The 17,892-nt window shown below is 45.3% G+C and overlaps 1 protein-coding gene across 2 annotated transcripts in view; it reads left to right on the top strand.

The window, feature by feature from the left end:
* Positions 1–17,892, top strand: part of LOC144781629 (5'-3' exonuclease PLD3-like) — a 109,114-nt gene that overhangs the window by 13,621 nt on the left and 77,601 nt on the right. Inside the window, exons 2-7 of one of the 2 annotated variants that reach the window (XM_078660579.1) lie at positions 1,288–1,530; positions 2,653–2,775; positions 3,237–3,335; positions 6,447–6,545; positions 8,615–8,790; positions 14,324–14,507. In XM_078660579.1, coding sequence (XP_078516705.1) covers positions 1,288–1,530; positions 2,653–2,775; positions 3,237–3,335; positions 6,447–6,545; positions 8,615–8,790; positions 14,324–14,507 — 924 coding nt within the window. The remainder of the gene's footprint in view (positions 1–1,287; positions 1,531–2,652; positions 2,776–3,236; positions 3,336–6,446; positions 6,546–8,614; positions 8,791–14,323; positions 14,508–17,892) is intronic. The other variant, XM_078660580.1, reaches the window with a different exon arrangement.

Here is a 17,892-nt window from a genome sequence, read left to right as displayed (position 1 = left end):
ATATATATATCCACAGAATCCGATCCATTCCGCATGAGAGCGCTCGCCAGCGTGTGCTCAACCCGAAGGCAGGATCAAGGCCCCAAATATATATACTTTTATAGAATTGTATATACATTATGTATATACATTATGAATTTGGCACACATTTATTACGGTGTGATTGGACAATATAAGAATTTTTTTTTAAGGAGGACTCGTTATTTTATAAAAAAAAATAGACACTATGCCTTTTATTGTAAATAATGTAACTGTTTACAAATCTTTTTTTATATACAATTTTCCCCAGAATGTGATTTTTAAGATTGTAACCAACTACACAATATGTTAAATTATTTTTGCGTATTTTGCACTGCATATGTGTTGCACATATCAAACTGTCCTAATTTGGAAAGCATGGCACTGAGCCATTATTTAACACAAAGAGAGGTCGGTATGTTTACTGGCCACTACAGGGTTAATAAGGGTATGCTATGTAGAACTAGTGCCACCCTTCTTTCACCAGCTCAGTAAGTACCCTCATCACTTTCAAGCAATGTATCATGTCATCAAGCCTCTGGCTAGAGGCGAAACGCGTCATGCGGGCTTGCTGTGTGCTATTCTGTTTCACGGAATAAATCACTGATTTTGCACCGAATTTGGGTCTGGCTTATTCGTTTCAATAGTCCTAACAGTATGACTGAGATGCAGCAGCGTCGAAAGGAGTGAAAGTAATATTAATATATATAATATAATATAATTTCAGTGTTTTTTTGGGCGGGGTTAAAACTTTCACTTTTTTTATTATTGGCATTTAAAAACCAACACGTAAATAAAAGTCTGCCATTTACAATGCCAATAGCTCAAACACTCTGAACCTGGAGACCTGTTGCATTGCAAATGCTTGTTTATTATTAGACAATGTACCTGTAACTGCACTTTCACCCTTGTTTGATTTTCAGTGAATTTCGACGTTTTTTTTAAACGTCATTTATAATCTTACAACCTTACCTACATATAAATCTACTTCAAACTTTTAAAAATGTAACTGAGTGTAACCAAGTTTCTGGGGTGAATATTATATATAATAAAAGTGGGGAAAAATGCACTGTAGTACATGGAAGCCAATACACATTTGTGATAACTTAAACTCTACTCAATCATCCAGTTATTTATTGAGAAATATCTTTAGATTGAATGAACAGGCTGAAGCTGTTCAAATGCATGAATAGATTAACACCCAATATTTGGTTTTATGGAGTCCAATCCAAAGCTTTGAATAATGCAGTCTGTATTCCCCCTTTTCAGACCACAGAAGGTGGTTCTTCAGACTCAGAGGTTGGCGAGGAAGACATGTCCTTTCTTCAGCCCCGGAGCAGCATCAAAGCCCACAGAGGTCAGCCACTGGGCACAGGGCCAAGCAGCGCTCCAACCGAGGAAATGCCAAAACCCATGGTAAAGGAAGAGCCGAAGGCCCCCAGAACCAGGGGCCAAAGGGGGGTCCGGCAGAAGACCCCCGAGAACAGCGACTCCGAAAATGAGACCCCACAGGTAATGGCAGCAGGTGGCACCCAGGGATCGGTGGGTCCTTGTATCTTGCTTCCCTCATGAGTGCACCGGTCCATCCGGTTAAGTAACAGGGTACAGTCGAGACTGGGTTGGATGCCGCATTGAGGCTGAGAACCATCTCGAAATGTTTCAATTGCCAGTCCCCTCTGCCCTTTTCCAGATGGTCCTGTACCCAAAAGAGATATTTTTACCCAATGGCTTTAGGGTGCTGAATATTTAAGGGAAAGGGTTTACTATCAAAGAATCCTCCAGGCACTGAAGTTTTGCAGGAGAGCAGCACTGACACTCTTCAGAGCAAGGGCTATAAACAGCATATGTGACCCGGGTGATAGCACAGACCATTAGCGTGTACCCCAACTTGTAATGAAAACTATATTTATATAGCGCACTGTCACCCACTGGGTATCCTGGCGCTGGGAGAGTACCTTGTTGTTATGTGGTGTAGTTGATCGGCCGCCCAAGAGTGAGGCAAGCGAGATACAAGCTTAAGGGGAGGGAGGGAAATCAGAGTAAAACCACAAGAAGAGTCGGTGACACTACATCTAAGTATTACTCCTCCCTCGGGAACAGCCGAGTCTTCAGCTTCTTCCTGAATTGCATCAGGTTCTCACTTTCGTTCAGGAAAACGAGAGCCCTGTAGATCCAGTCACCGTTTGTGTAAATTTCCAGACCCCAAAATATCTTCTAGACATTAGTTACCTTCTATGAGATACCCTAATTATTGGACTGACGCCCAGCTATGATCTATCTAGGACACCATCCGCGTATCCACTGACCCCAAAGGATATCGAGGTGACCGCATTGCCTTCAAGAGTAACTAATGATTCAGTGGATATTGGTTGGGCAGTACTGCTCCTCGCATTAGGCAGAAATACCCAGAATGACTTTTAACTCCATGACACTTAACCCTGTAGTGAGCATTGACACTTAAAGCACCCACAAACCCAACAGGAATTCGCAAACTATCACAGCTCTCACTTACCACGGGGGTGAGCGGCCTGCCTACGGACACCACAACCCTCGTCAGTGTCCTCTGTGCAATATATGGTATATTGAGATTTATAACCTAAAAAAGAGTTTTTTAACCTGTCTGTTCCCCTTAAGGTCCCCCGGATTTTGCGACCTCGGGTCAAGATTCCAGACAAAAAGGAGGAGGAAGAGGTGGATGAAGCACATGCAGCAGACCCGCCAGAAATCCGCGCCAGCAAAGATGGCACAAAGAGAAAGGTAACCACGTGAGCTGCACCCAGCGATGTATATTTTACCTAAATGAAGTACTGTCAGTGAAGTCCTGCATCGAAGAAAAAAATGGTGTTAGAGAAAGTGAAGTACATTTCACCTCTCCCTTTGTCTAAGAGCAAGGGATGGTGGGGACACCTGTGTAGGAAAGAAAGTGATATGAGTGACCCTTTGTGTCTGAACCAGTGATTGCTTAAATCTGTCTGAGAACGAGTGTGATCAGTGATCCCCCATGTCTGAGAGGATCTTGTGGTCAAGGTTCCTCATCTGAGGGGAAGAGAGGCCCCTTATTATCGTATTCCAAAGTACGAGAGGTATATACCTTAATGCGCCAAGCCTGAGAACATAGTAGTCAGTGCTCTAACCTGGAGTCTGATCCAGTGATGTCAGTACCCTTTTTGTCTAATCTTTATTTCTACAAGACTTGACTTTTCCCTTTGCGCTTTGAGGTGCCTGCTCCTTATGCCAGTCGAGTAGATCCCAAAGAAAGCACAGTGGACCGACCAATTCCTACATTACCAAGGAAGAGCCTGCCAGAACCCCGAAAGGTGAGCACTCATGGAGACTTTGGCATCCTTTACATGTGGGAAAGTGCCTCACTTCCATTGGGAGAAATGAGTTCACTGACACAAGGAATTATGTTAGTGACACTTGGGGAACGTGTATGGTGACTCTTGTGGGGAAAGTGTATGGTGACTCTTGTGGGGAAAGTGTATGGTGACTCTTGTGGGGAAAGTGTATGGTGACTCTTGTGGGGAAAGTGTATGGTGACTCTTGTGGGGAAAGTGTATGGTGACTCTTGTGGGGAAAGTGTATGGTGACTCTTGTGGGGAAAGTGTATGGTGACTCTAGTGGGGATAGTGTATGGTGACTTATGGCGAAAGAGTGCTTCTGTTGGCGAGTGCTTTCAGTGATCCTACCCGAGAGAACGTAGCCAGGTTATTGTTATTAAAATTTAAGACTCTCTCCTGACACTGGGAGAATGCACCATGATTGACCCTTCCACCATGGGAAGTAATGTCACTGGCTCTAAAATGAAGCTGTTGCATATCAGAGGAAGTGATGTCAATGGTCCTTGCACTAACACCAAGTGCTGCCACTTGCTCCGTCACTAGAAGAAGTGATGTCAGTTGCCCTGTTATTGAGAGGTTGTGACTCTAGAGTTGCGAGAGTCCAATTTGACACAAAATGCCACTTCACTTTCTTTGCCTCCACTTCAGGCCACAAACTCTTACTGAACTTTAGGAGGCTTGCTCTCACCTCCTGTCTCAGACCAAGAGCTGTGTACTAAGTAGACTTGCTTATTGCAGTAGTTTTCTACTAACACTTCAACATTTGGAGAAGCCTTGAACCACAGCAATGCCTGCTCTTCAATTTGCAGCGCCAACCCCACCACCTGATAGTCAAGACCATCAGACCATCAATGCAGCACAGACAAATCTACAATGGGATACCCAGAAACGTGAATCAATCCACTTCCAGTCCCTCCTCCTACTTGCAAATCTTCTTCCCGACAGCCCCAGCTTCTCCCAAAAGCCTATGTAGGGCTCCCTACATACCAATTGCTACATCACAAACTCATTCAGAACACCGCTGCTTGGTTACAATTAGGTCTTCCTCGTACAACTATCTCTACCCATCTTGTTCAGCTCCATTGGCTTCCAATGGCTAAGTGTGTTGGCATTAAAAATCTAAATCAATGAAAATTTCCTAGGCAACACGTAAACTGAAGATATATGCAGTTTAGATAATGAGCAAAAGATAGAGTAGAACCTCAATGCACTAACTACAACAAATAATTGATAAATATATATATATATATATATATATATATATATTTTATTCAGATTTTCAACACACACAATACATCAAAAGTTGTTAAAAGAAAGGAGGGTTGGCCTCAATAGCATAGATGTAGCTCCTTTGGTATATTTAAAAAAAAATAGCGTATGCACTATTACATAAAAAACACACAATACAAATAATAATTGTTCAACATTATTCATATAGTCAAAAATACAATTTTTAAAATCTAAACAGTCCTTTTAATGTCTTCATCAGTCTATACGTGTGTGTTTCGGCGAGTAAACGCCTTCAGGAGAATCACTTGGTGTTTGATGTCAAATACTTTGCTGCCCTTCACTTGTTAGTATGCCAAACTGGGATGTGTAGAATGGCTGATATGTTGTAAGTGGGCCTAGAATGATCTACTGGCCTTGTACGCATAAGATAGCGAACAGATACCCCACAACTCTCGGATCTGGATGGTGGTTACGTTGGTAATATAAACTCCCGCGTGTATTTGTATTTGGGGGCCGCTAACTAGTCCACGTTCAGGGTAGATCTTTATATGTCGTTTCGAAAGACTTTCCGTGAGACATGCGCTGATAATAACTAGTAAGGAACGTTCTGTCTTTGGCTTAGAGAGGTGGCGTAAGGATATGTGCAGCCTCTGTGTAGTGCTGATTGTGACAGATCGTAATCATTCTATATTCAGAAGATAACTTATTACGATTTTTCAGAGGTAGACTAAAGATATGTGTGTCCTCTGTATTTTCATTTTAATATGCGTGATAGCCGTTCGCCGTGCGCTTAAGCACACGGTGGACGGCTATCACGCATATCAAAATTCTCATCCTACTTTCGCTTCCCGTTTGCTCCAACCGTGCTTACCTACAAATACAGAGGTCACACACATCTTTAGTCTACCTCTGAAAAATCGTAATAAGTTATCTTCTGAATATGATGTATTGTGTTTGTTGAAAATCTGAATAAATATATATATATATTTTTATCAATTATTTGTTGTAGTTAGTGCTTTGAGGCTCTACTCTATCTTTTGCTCATTATCTAAACTGTATATCCTCAGTTTACTTGTTGCCTAGGACATTTTCATTGATTTGTATTTACCCTGTCCTAGGAACATTATATGGAATCAGGGGGTCCGTGTTCTATTTTAAAAGGCATTAGGAATCAATCCATTTGCTAAAAGGCACTTTGTGGAGACAGGCCTCAATTCATTAAGAAACTTGTTTGCATCACCCTACTTGAGCTCTGCTGTCCTCTGCTCGTTTAAGATCCTTAAATAGCAAAGATCATGACATGGTGGTCTCCCGTGTTCCCTTTTTATGTTCAAAGACATGGGGCACTCTTCCTCCTTGATTTGCACGACTATCAGTCATTTCACCTTTAGGAAACTCCCAAAAACATGGCTATTCACTTAGTAGGTATTTATGGTGTACTACATAATGCATGATTCCTACTATTGCCAGGACACCCTAATCTGTAAATGTTTTCTTAACAAAACTCTATAATAAAATAATTGAATGCTTTCTTGCTCCACATTAGCGTAACTATTCCGCACCCCCAAGGCTGCGTCTTGAGTCTGGTCGAACTACTCGCCTGGCACCGCCCCCTCTCCTTAGGAAGGGGCTCCCTGTTGACATCCAAGCAGCCACCTACCTCTTTCAACTCACTCTCTCAAACTTCTGTAATGTGCTGTCGTATTGCTGAACTCGCTTGACGTGCACTTGTTTAATATTTCTGTATCGCGTTCTTAGCTAATGTACCCTATGAAAGTTGTGTCCAGCATTTCTTGTAAAGGCACCCTCCCATAAAGATATTATCTAATTTTCCTGTTCTCCGTTCCAATGCTCAAGGTGGAGGTTCTTGACCCCCGCAAGCAGTGGACCAAGGACAGCCGATCTCTCCGTCCTGCTGCTTTGGGCTTCAGTAGGACACCCAACAAGCCAAAAAAGGTAAATGTGTGTGTGAAATTTTTTTTCCCATAGCTGAAAGAATCCCAGCATCAGGACCAATGGAACCAATCCAACACAAGACCTAAGGAGCGAAGCAAAGGTTCACAGGACCAGCACGCCCCTACCAGGGGAGCCCCGCACTAGAACTAAAGAGGCCTAAAGCAGGACCATGAGAGCTAATCATCTGATTTAACGCAATTCAGCCATCCCCTAGATTTCTGCAATTGACTTGCATGTAGGCTTTGCACTGTATTTTTGCATCCTGTGACTTAGTCATGTAAGTGTTTGAAGGTTCTGTGTGTCTTATAGATCTGTCATTGGCTTCATTTAGTGCTTTGTGTCAGGCTACCCTAGAGCAGGGCAGGAAGTCCTAAAATCTCATGCCTGATAGTTTTGAATGTCCTCTAGTTTCATACATTAAGTTATGGAGGTTAATGACAAAAATAATGGACGTGACTTGATAGGCTAAGGGACAGTCCAATTGAGCTTTTCAGTTCTAAAAGCAAATTAGACGAGCAGCTGGACTGGAGTGATTGGTATGACAATATCTAAACACATGCACTGGAGGAAGGAACTTAGGGGAAACATCAAAGGAAAATAAAACTGGATGTTAGCCAGTTAAGAGTTCTCCTGAAGCTCCAAACCAGGAAGTCATATTTTAAACACAGTGCAGTCTCTGGAAGTTGTTGACTTCCTGACATACAGTAACTTTTTCAGAACTTAAAAACGCCCAAGAGGGCTTACCAGATTCATTCAGTACAAAAGTGGGAACCACATATGGACAATATTTAACGGGGTCCAGTGTACATGTCCAGTCAACCATACAGCACAAAGGTACAAAGTTCCCCAAGGGAAAAAGGTAAAAAGTGTGTGTGTTAGGGAGGAGAGCAAAGGCAGGGAACAGGATGTTCCCTTGTTGGAACTAGAAGACCTCACACACCCAGACAGTTAGATGTCCTGCTTCATCATTGGTCTCCTGCTCCTCGTCAGACTGGCGCTGCAATGCCCGACTGGCGCCAAAAAGGCGCTCTTTGTTGGAGTTCTTTTGTTCCAGCCAATGGTTGAGTGCGTGTGAGAGGTCTGGTGAAGGTGTAGTCGTGAGGGAGTGGTGGTTTTAAAAATAAATAAATAAATAAAGGTGAGTCAGTCCACAAGGATCTTTATTCACGTGGCTGACTCCCTTGATTAAAAGGTGGGAGGGGAGATGGGGACTGTAAGGGGCACAGCGAACTACCTCAACCCTCTAATTAGGTCGACATGTTTCATGCCCAACTGGCAATTCTTCAGGACCTCAAGTGCTCAGTACTACACGGTGATAAAAAACAACAGAAAAAAGGAGAAAGATACAACCTCTCTGGGTCAGTAAGGGGGCAGGCCAGAAGGTCCTGCTCTAGCGGGGTGACCTAGAAGAAATGCGTAGAAATAAGCCAGACATTTGACAGTGGCGTTATCTCATCTACAATAGATCGCCACAGATCTCCATAATACACACACAAAAATATATAGAAAACACAATTGCTGGGCATCTCAAAGGTGTATGTCCATGGCCACATCTATACAGTATGACAGTAAAAAAACACACATAAACACACATAAAAATACATATAAATATAGGATGAAGATGTCACAAGGCAGAAATTGCTAAGGCTAGTCCTTACCCAAGGAGTGTCCCTAGCGGGCCCTGCAGTCTGTTCCCGTGGGGCTGCTCTATAAGGTATGATGCCTGAAAAAAAGAGAGACACACGCACACAATGCGCACTGAGTGTCAGCTTAAAGTTTGAGAAGGGACGAGGAAGAAAACACAACGTCGAGACAGCCACTCAATAGGTGGTAGATGTAGGAATGCCTCGATAATGGGTGAAAAGGCAATGCTCGTTGTTGTACCCGCCACTGCCTCCAGGATCGTAGCGAGTCTGGCCACGCCTCCTGGACCTCCCAAATGGTTGGCGTGTACGGCAACCCATGTAATGTCAATTAGGCGGACAGTCAGGGAATGCAAAGAGATTCATTGCCTGTGAGTTTTTGTTTCTAATCAATCACTTTTTGATTCTCTCTCTCTCTCATAACAGAATTATTTTACGCGTGGGATCTGCTACGTCATCCTTCCTTGCCTGCTTCTGCTACCAGCTGCCTGGTATCTGTGGGAGTTCGGCTGTCCTGTGTCCCTCTCTGAGTTTCCAAGTCACATCTCCTTTTCACAGCTTTGGAGAGTGCAGGAGAAGGAGCCGTGCACATCTGACTGCAGGTAATATGCAGACAAACCCATACATCCCCCCTAGTAGGGTGGTCCTTCCTGCTACCTTCCCCACATCCCTACCCAATCCATCAAGGAGTTAATGCCATGAATTGATTCTTCTTTGTGATAGTTCTTAAAGTCTTTTCCTCCCAAAGTCTCATTTTAGTTGTCGAGCCCCCGGTTACGGTAAATGTTATGTTAAATGTTTTTATAAAGCGAGACAATTACCCGGAGGCATCTAGGTGCTGCAATGATGCAGAGAAAAAGCTAGCCCATCTATTTGTTGAAAAGCCAGGTTTAAGGGCCTTTTTAAAAGACAATAGATCCGGCAGTGTCTTGATATGCAGGGGAAGAGCGTTTCAGAGTGTAGAGTTCCCTACCACAAAGCTTTTTCCACCCCAGGAGAATGCTTAAATTTAGGGACAGCAATGTGCCTAGCAGCGGTAGAGCGAAGCTGCCTCGCTGGCTGGTACCATCTGAGCTTGTCTTTGAGGAATTTCGCGGCCGAATCATGTAAGGCCCTCAAGGTAATACAGAGGACTTTGAAACTCTCGCTTTGTTTGTGGAGAAGTGTGGCTCAGGGGTTAGAGGCAGCAGACCCGGAAGCTGAGATTGGTCCTGGACCAGGGTTCAATTCCCCGCCTCGGCGGGTCTTGGGCTAAAAATTCCACGGACTCGATAATTCTCGCTCCGGTGCCTCCTCGACTCACGGGTTCAAACTCTGCGACTCTGGGCAATAGCTTGCTTAATCTCCACAACGGCCCCTCGCGGCGGGATATCTGACTTTCACCTTGTGGATACCCTGCTGGGGTTATCTCACAGGGGAATACCAGGAAGGGTTCCCTAAGCAAGCGCCGGGAAACCCACTGCGGGTAGCTGTGCGCTATATAAGCTCAACTACATTTACCTGGGAGCCAATGAAGCATCCGTAAAGTGGGTTTTGCTGATTGAAATTTGGGGATTCGCAATAACAACCTAGCTGCTGCATTTTAAACATGCAAGTTAGTGGGTTTGCACAGACTTGCAGGGAATTCCAACTCTTAACCTACATCATAGTCAGAGAGGATGTTATCAAAGCACTGATGGTATGCTACCACAATTCGTCACCTAACTGCTTGGCACCAAATACAAACAAGTGGATATTTTGACCGGGCAAGCAGATTACTGAGACATTGTGCCCCAGGGCAAGAAGACATTTGAAAAAATTCCATATCCCTTATTATTGTTATTATTATTCTACTGGAATATGATACTCAATGGCAAGGTACTTCACCACTCCTGGGTGTCCACATTAGCTTAAAACGTGTTGGGGGAAATGGTGAGTTCACCAGGTTTGTATTAGTTGTTTCTCATGCATGTTCATGACCTTCTGCCCCAGCGAACTTCCACTATTTCTGGACCAAGGGCCTTTATGTATTTTCACGCCCTCCCAACTCCAATATTTATCCTTATCCAAGAACTCCTAATGGTTCTAGAGACCGCTGTTGTGCTCACCCATCTCCAGGGGACCTGCCTTACACATGCTATCAAAAGCAAAAGGAACAAATTATGGACACAATGCTGAACGATGCAAACATTCACCCCCAGTAACAAGGACGTGGGTTTAATCCATTGTTCCTTTGCTCACCACGCCACCCCAGTTTGGACCCAGCCATATGAAAATCCGTCTTGACCCTGTGCCTCATGGGAACAGTCCAGCCCGGCCTGCCAAGCGAGGTCCTCCCTGGACCAGAAACCAGCATCCTGGGAACTGTTTGGGAGCATCACCCCTCATCAGCCAGGCTAGCTTGAATCCAGTGGCGCAGTGAGCAGGGGACCCACGTCTGGGCATACCCATCCCACTGAGGTCGACAAAAGCAAAAGGAACAACTAATGGACGTAATGATGAGGGGTGAAACACCAGTACCGGCTCTAGGATGCTTGTTTCTGTTCCAGGGAGAACCTGACCTGGCAGTTCAGGCTGGACTGTTCCAATGGGAAACAGGTTCAAGATAGAGATTTATTCAAACAGCTAGATCTTCAGTCTCCTGTGGCAATTTATGATCGTGGTGGCTTCTCTGATGTCCTAAAGGAGGGCGTTCCAGGTTTTTGCTGCCAGGTAGGAAAACGATCCGCCTCCAGTCCTGCTCCTGCAGATGTGGGTTGTGTGTACGAGAGCGAGGGAGGCCAACCGTAGTTTTCAGGTTGGTCAGTGGAAATCGGGACCGTGATTGAGGTATGTGGGGCCTGTCTTCTGCAGTGCCTTGTGGGCATGGGGGAGTATCTTGAACTGGCAGCTTTTCTGGATGGGGAGCCAATGAAGTTCATGGAGGTGTGGAGAGATGTGGGTGTGGCGAGGGAGGCTGAGTGCCAGTCTTGTCGCGGTGTTCTTGATGGTTTGGAACTTGTGTGTGAAGTGGGAGGAGATGCCAAAGTAGAGTGTTGCCATAGTCCAGTCTGCTTGTGACCAGGGCCTATGTTACGGTCGTTCTAGTACCTATGGGAAGCCATTTGAAGATGTTCTTGAGCATGTGGAGGATGTTGAAGCATGCGGAGGAGACCGTATTGATTTGGGATCTCAGGGTGAGGTCGGTGTCCAGGATTATGCCCAGTCCTCAGTCAGTGGGTGTGGGTCCCAGCTTGGCAGGCCACCGGGTGATGTCCCAGGGAGAATGGTTCGAACTGACGATTAGGACTTCTGTTTTCTTGTCGTCAAGCTGCAGGCAGTTGGTACGCATCAAGGTGTCAAACTCCGTCATGCATCTTTTTAAGTTTTTTTTGGTGGTGTTGGGGGGTCTTCGAAGAGGGACAGAATGGGCTTATTGTCATCAATATATGTAATGACTCTGAGAACGGATAATTTTCTCCTGGGGGCATGGTAGATCTTGAAGAGGGTGGGGCTCGAATGAACCTTTCGGGACACAAAAGATGACTTCCTGGGGTTTGGAGGTGAAGGGGGGCAGCCTGACCCATTGTGTTCTTCCTGTCAGGAAGGAGGAGAGCCATTGGAAGGCTGAGCCTTGAATTCCTGTGTTGTGCAGTCTGGTGATGAGTGTATGGTGGGAGACTATGTCGAAGACAGAGGAGAGATTGACATGAATAAGGGAAGTGGGAGTGCCCTTGGTCCATGATGGTGCGAATGTCATCCGTTTCTTTGAGGGCAGTCTCGGTTATGTGATTGCTTTGGAAGCCGATTTGACAGGGGTCCAGAAGTTCGTGCTGTTCGGTGTATTGGGAGAGTTTGGTGTTGATTATCCATTCCATACTTTTTGTAGGGTAAGAAAGCTTTGAGAGGGGTCTGGAGTTGCTGAGAATTTCTGGGTCTGCGGCAGGTATTTTGAGAAGAGGGGTGACGTCTGTTTGTTTCCAGGCATCCGGGAACAAGGCTGTGGAAATGAAAGGGTTAATGGTCTGTAGAGCTACGGTAATTGTGGATCAGACTAGGTGGAAGAAGCGGTTAGGGCAAGGATCCATGGGGGCACCTAGAGGGTAGATGCCATGGTTTCTTCGGTGTCCGTTGATAACCAGTTGTTCAGAGGTGGCCTCCTATAGTGGGTGCCGGTAGTGGTGGTTGTATCGTGGGGAGAGGTAGAAGCTGAAAGTTCTTGTAGATGTTGGCGATCGTGTCATGGAAGAAATGTGACACTTGGTTATGGAGTTCTTATGATGTGGCGATGGGGCTGGATCAAGATGTGGAATGAGTGAATTCTCGGACGATACTAAGAGTTCTTTTGGATTTGTTGTTGAAGGCTTTAATCCTCAGGGACAGGCCTTCTTGTCCTCTTTCAAATCATGGTGGTATGATCTGAGTGATTGTTTGTAAGTGCACTTGTCTGTGGGCTCCGCTGAGGAAGGGCACTACCTCTCCAGCTGCTTGAATTGTCTCTTAGCTTTCCTGAGGGTGTATGTGTGCCAGCTTGTGTGTTTGGTAGGTTGTCTGGGTTTGTTGGTTTTGAGGGCTGCCAGCCTGTTTGCACTGGTGGTTAGGCAGTTGTTGAGGCTCAGGGCGTTTCTTTCGGAGTCTTCGGAGAAAGTGGGCAAATGGAGCCTGAAGGTGTTGAGTCAGGCTTTTTGAGTGGTGTTTTTCCAGTTGCATCTCTAGGTGGGGAGAGCTACAGATGTTGTGCTGGGGGGGGGTGTAGATGATGAAGTGAGTGACAAAGTGGTCCATCCAGGGGAGCGGGAGGGTCTGGCTGACCTTGGCTGTGTAGCTGGTAGCAAAAATGGGGTCCAGGGTGTGACCTGCTGTGTGCGCGAGGCCGATGCTGTGGAGACTGTCAAGTAGGTCTGTGATGTTGGGTCCAAGATGGAAGTTGGGGTCGCCTAGTAGAAGAAAGTGTTTATAGTTGAAGGTGATAAAGTTGCTGAATTTTTGCCGGGTGCCCAGTGGTTGGTAGGCAAGGATCCCCTTGTGGTGGACTTGCCACCTGTCTGGATTTGGAAGTGGAGGTGCTCCAAAAAGGTGGTATCCGGGTCTTTGGTAGTGGTGCACTTTGTGGTCTTTGTGGATTATTTGCGAAGCCTCCTCCAGGTTTTGAAGTTCTGTCCTGGCGTAGGATTTTGTAAGTGCTGGGATGGCATTGGAGATCTTGAGCCATTTTCTGTGAGGAAAGTGAGGTCTGGTGAGTGGGTGTGGATGAGGTTCCAGACCTTAGTATGGTGTTTGTTGAGAGAGTGGGTGTTGAGGCGCAAGCATGAGTAGTTGTGGGGGGAGGAGTCATAGGATTTCTGTGCTTGGTGAGTGTGTGTAGTGGTCGGTGGTGGCCTTGTGACTGGCAGGAGAGAGGTCCTGGGGCGGCTGGGGCACCAGGCACATACTCCGTATGTGTTATGTTGAGTTATTTCCTGATATTGGGATAGTTAACTGTAAGGCATAGCTGTGTCTGGTATGGGCTTTGCTTTTTTAAAGTAATACAGCTGCATTCCTTGAAAGGCAATACAGCTTTGGTCACGTCGCAAATATATGTACTCCTAGATACCAAGAAGGGGGCAGTCTCTACGGTAATACTACATGTCTGCGACAATGAGACTGCTTCATGGACATCAGCTCTAAAGCAGGCTCATTTTGACCTAGTTCTGTATACTGCTAGCAAAAAATAACTTCCACCTCTGAATCTCCAGCCTAGTTGAGATAGGCCCTACTGGTGAGGAATTTTTAAATATATGAGGGAGGGTTTTTGGAGTGCATAACAAGTTGGACTAGCGTAGCAGCTTATTAAGACACCTGTGGGTATTTGGCACCACTCAGTAATATCTTTGAAACTGTTTCTGGTGTTTTTTTACTGGGTGGCAGTGCTCCAATTAATTGTGAATGGAGATGGTTTAATACTAGATTCCAGACGGGACAATAACAGATGAGTCGTGTGTCCCTTATGGTGCAGAAAAGTTGGTCTCACATTTGTGTCATAAACCTGTTGAAGCCCACATTTGTTTCCCAGCAGCCTGCTCTATATTTCTCTGTCATCTAATGTGTTTGTTTAAAACTGACAGGAAGATTTGTGTAGAGTATTTGAGCAACCAGGAACCTCTCCTTTCTCACTCTCCTCCCTAATTTTGGTTATAGTTTTGTTCTGGTGGAAAGCATCCCAGATGGTTTAACCTATGACCCGGAAGCACCTGTCCACATGTCTGTGTTCCAGTCCTGGATGGATCTCATGAATAGCGCCCAGAGCAGTGTGGACATTGCTGCTTTCTACTTCACGCTGCAGGGTGCTGACACAGGCATACAAGATCCATCGAGTGGAGAGGTAAGAGTGGAGAAATGCTGCACAAGGCTCCTCGATTGAAGACGTGAGCAAGAGATATTGGGGTGCTAGACCCCTTGACTAAATCACTGAGTGAGGAGAAGCTGGGTGCCAGTCCGCTTGACTGAAGAGGTTACAATGGACATACGCGTGAGTGGAAGGAGACCAAAGAGGGGAGAGAGTCCATCAAAGCGCTGCAAGACTTTTTACCTTAAAAGGTGATAGAGTAAAGTATAGGTGCAGGTTTCCTCTACCAAAAAGGCGGAAGATTAGACTAAGAGGTTCCAACTTAATGTAATGGAGAGTTGAAAGAGAAGACCGCATGCTAGGTCGCTGACTTAAATGCTGACCATGTGCTGAAGGAACTCATTTGAGAGAGTAGTAAATGGAGATTATGAGACTAAATAGGGTGGGAGGGGGCAGAGAAAGACCATGTTCTAAAGGAAAGTTTCAGGTGGAGGACACCTGCCTCTCCGCAAGAGGGAGTAGGATGCTAGCTAGCCCATCCTACTCCCTTAAGTACAACCCTAAAAGTCTGCCCTTCAGCTTCCTTTGAGAAGGTGCCACCAAAAGCCGAGGACTCCCGATTTTATTTGTCAACTGCTGCCTTGGCTCAGAAAAGTATTTGTAGGGGAGCAAGCCACTAGACATTGGACTGAGCGCGTTAACCCAGTAGACTAATTGTGAACCGTCAATATCCTAGTTATCTGTGAAATTCTTGATTTTGTGCAGTATTTAACAACCGTTTTAAATGAGGGCTCTCCAGAAAAAAGTTGAACGCAAGGTGGACAGCTAATATTTTTTGTTTGTGCCATTACCCACATGTTGCCTAGGAATTACTGGAACTGAAGCAAGTGCCTTTCTACTGTAGGGAACTTACCCGACTCCCCAAAAAATACCCACCTGTAATCCAGTTCACTTTTTTCCTTTCTTTGTGTACTTTTTGACACACAATGTATGAGATGTACTGTTTGACACATGCAACTATCCTACTTTTTGCTTTGAACAAGACTTGGGCATTCTCATTCTAATGTCACCGAAGATGACCTTCCTGTGTCACCATTCCTGCTGACATAGCAGGGCCAGATTATTTTTACTGTATTACTTGTGCCGTGCTGTGAAAGCATCAGTGACATTCTCTTAACGCTCAGTACTCGGAGGAGTCGAAGAGTTAGCTCCACTTAATGAGCTTGTCATTATGCCCAGCTGTCTTTCCAGATGAGATGTGGGTAGAGAGATGATTGAAATAATTAATCTGATGGTTGTGTAAAAGACGAAGGTAGATATTTTTGAGTAATGAAGAGGATGCTAGTGAAGATGTTTGAGGACAACTCCCATATTGTTAATCTGCCTTGGCGAATGTACTTCAGAATATGGAGGCTTTTTTTAGATGCAGTACAGGACCATCAGGCAGTCCTACATAATGAAGCACAGCTAGAAGATAATTTACTTCCCCATATTACAGTGATGCTGGTTTTTTACCTTAACTTATAACATTCTGTGGCTTGGATACTTCCTCTGGATCCGTCCTAGATTTGCCAATGGGGCCTTGATGAAATAACTCACATCATGTTCAATAAGTAGTGTTTCAGAGGGCAGAGACTAAGGCTATTCTCCTGATAGATAGTTTACAATCTGGCCTTCCTACTTCAGAGTCTCTGAAGCCATTTAACAACTCTTTGGTTGACCATGTGCTACGCAAACAAATGATGGACGGAATGCTGAGTAAATCATACATTCACCCCCTGTCAAGCGATCTGGGTTATATCCATCGTTCTTTTGCTCGCCATGCCACCCCAGTTTAGACCCAGCCATATGCAAATCAGTCTTGACCCTGTGCCTCATGAGAACAGTCCAGACTGAACTGCCAAGCCAGGTCCTCCCTGGACTGGAAACAAGTATCCTGGGACCGACACCTGGAGCTCCTAATGTTCCGATTTAGAGTTTGGCGAAAAATATGCTCCAGCATAATGATGATGGAGCACCTGCTACACCTAAATGAAGGTCCGCCCACCAGATTTACAGTCGGGTGGGCATTAATTAGGTCAGCCACGAACCCTACTCTGACTAATTCTCAGACATACTGCTCCGATGGCCGACCGAGTAAGGGCCTTTGGAGGTTTAGCCTTTTAACTGTATGCCGGACTTGGAGTGGGCAATCAAATGGATAGTTTTGAATATCCTTTACTGCTGTGAAAAACCTGGTGGTTCGGAACAGAAATAACTTTAAATGATCCTCTAACCCACCATGGGAGGAAACTCCCATGGTTGGTAAGGATCATTAGCTTTTGTTTTTGAAGACCGGTGTTTTTCATGTTCGATGGAGCTGTCCATCAAACGTTTAACCCCTTGCCTGGAAACGCTGTGACAGTGGTTCTGGTCAGTGACTAGAGCTGTCCGCTGGACCAGCAGATAACTCTAAATTCAGAGGATGGGTACTCCGTCAGGGCAACTGAGTAGTTTGCTCAGTCTCCCTGATGGAGTAGATACTGTCCCCTGAACTCTAAATCTGGCCCCACGCCAAGGGAGTAATGTAGGCTCTGCCGAGTCGGAGAAGTAACTAGGTTTTACTTATGGTGCTTCCTGGTTCCAAAGAAGGATGTGGTCTTGAGAACAATTCTGGACATCAGGTTGCTGAACTCATTCCTCAAGACGGAAAAAGTTAGATGATGAGCCTTGCACAGGTTCTGTTGGCCTTGGACCACCAGGATTGGATGGTGTTGTTGTACCTGCAGAGTGAGTACTTTCATATGCCTTTTCTGAAGTACTATAGGAATTATCTTAGTTGTGTAGTGGAATCAGATCAATTCAAGTTTACCACTCTTCTCTCTCGCCTCACATTGGTCCCTCAGGTTTTCACGAAAGTCATGGCAGTGGTTATGGCCCATCTTTTCAGGTTGGGGATTCGCCTATTCCTTTATCTCGATGACTGACTGTTGAAGGTGGGCTTGCCCCAGCTAATCTCAGACCACCTCCAGAAATGTTGTTGCTGTCCACCCTAGGTTTTCCATCTAGGAGTCCAAGTCTGATCTTCAACATTTGTAGAGAGTGCCCTTTATCACGGCTTTCTTAGATACAGTCACCTTGGCGGACTTTCTGCCTCACCAGCGAGTTTGGCACATTCAAGCTGTGATTTTAGTGTTTAAGGCTAGAGCTACTTTTCCATCATTTCTAGTTCTGAGGTTGCTGGGGCTTCTAGCTTCTTGCGTTCTGCTGGTGCTTTCTACTTGCACATTGAGGCCCTGCAATGGAAACTGCATCGGTATTGGGACCATCAGTGAGAGTGCCTTTCGGAGAGCATCCGTCAGATGAGGCATCTCAGGCCTTTCAGTGACGGATGATGCACTCCAATCCGATATGTGGCAAACCTCCTTCACAGAGGTGGCTG

Source organism: Lissotriton helveticus, chromosome 9 (genome assembly GCF_964261635.1).
Source record: "Lissotriton helveticus chromosome 9, aLisHel1.1, whole genome shotgun sequence".
Taxonomy (NCBI): domain Eukaryota; kingdom Metazoa; phylum Chordata; class Amphibia; order Caudata; family Salamandridae; genus Lissotriton; species Lissotriton helveticus.
This window is presented reverse-complemented; position numbering and strand designations above follow the sequence as displayed.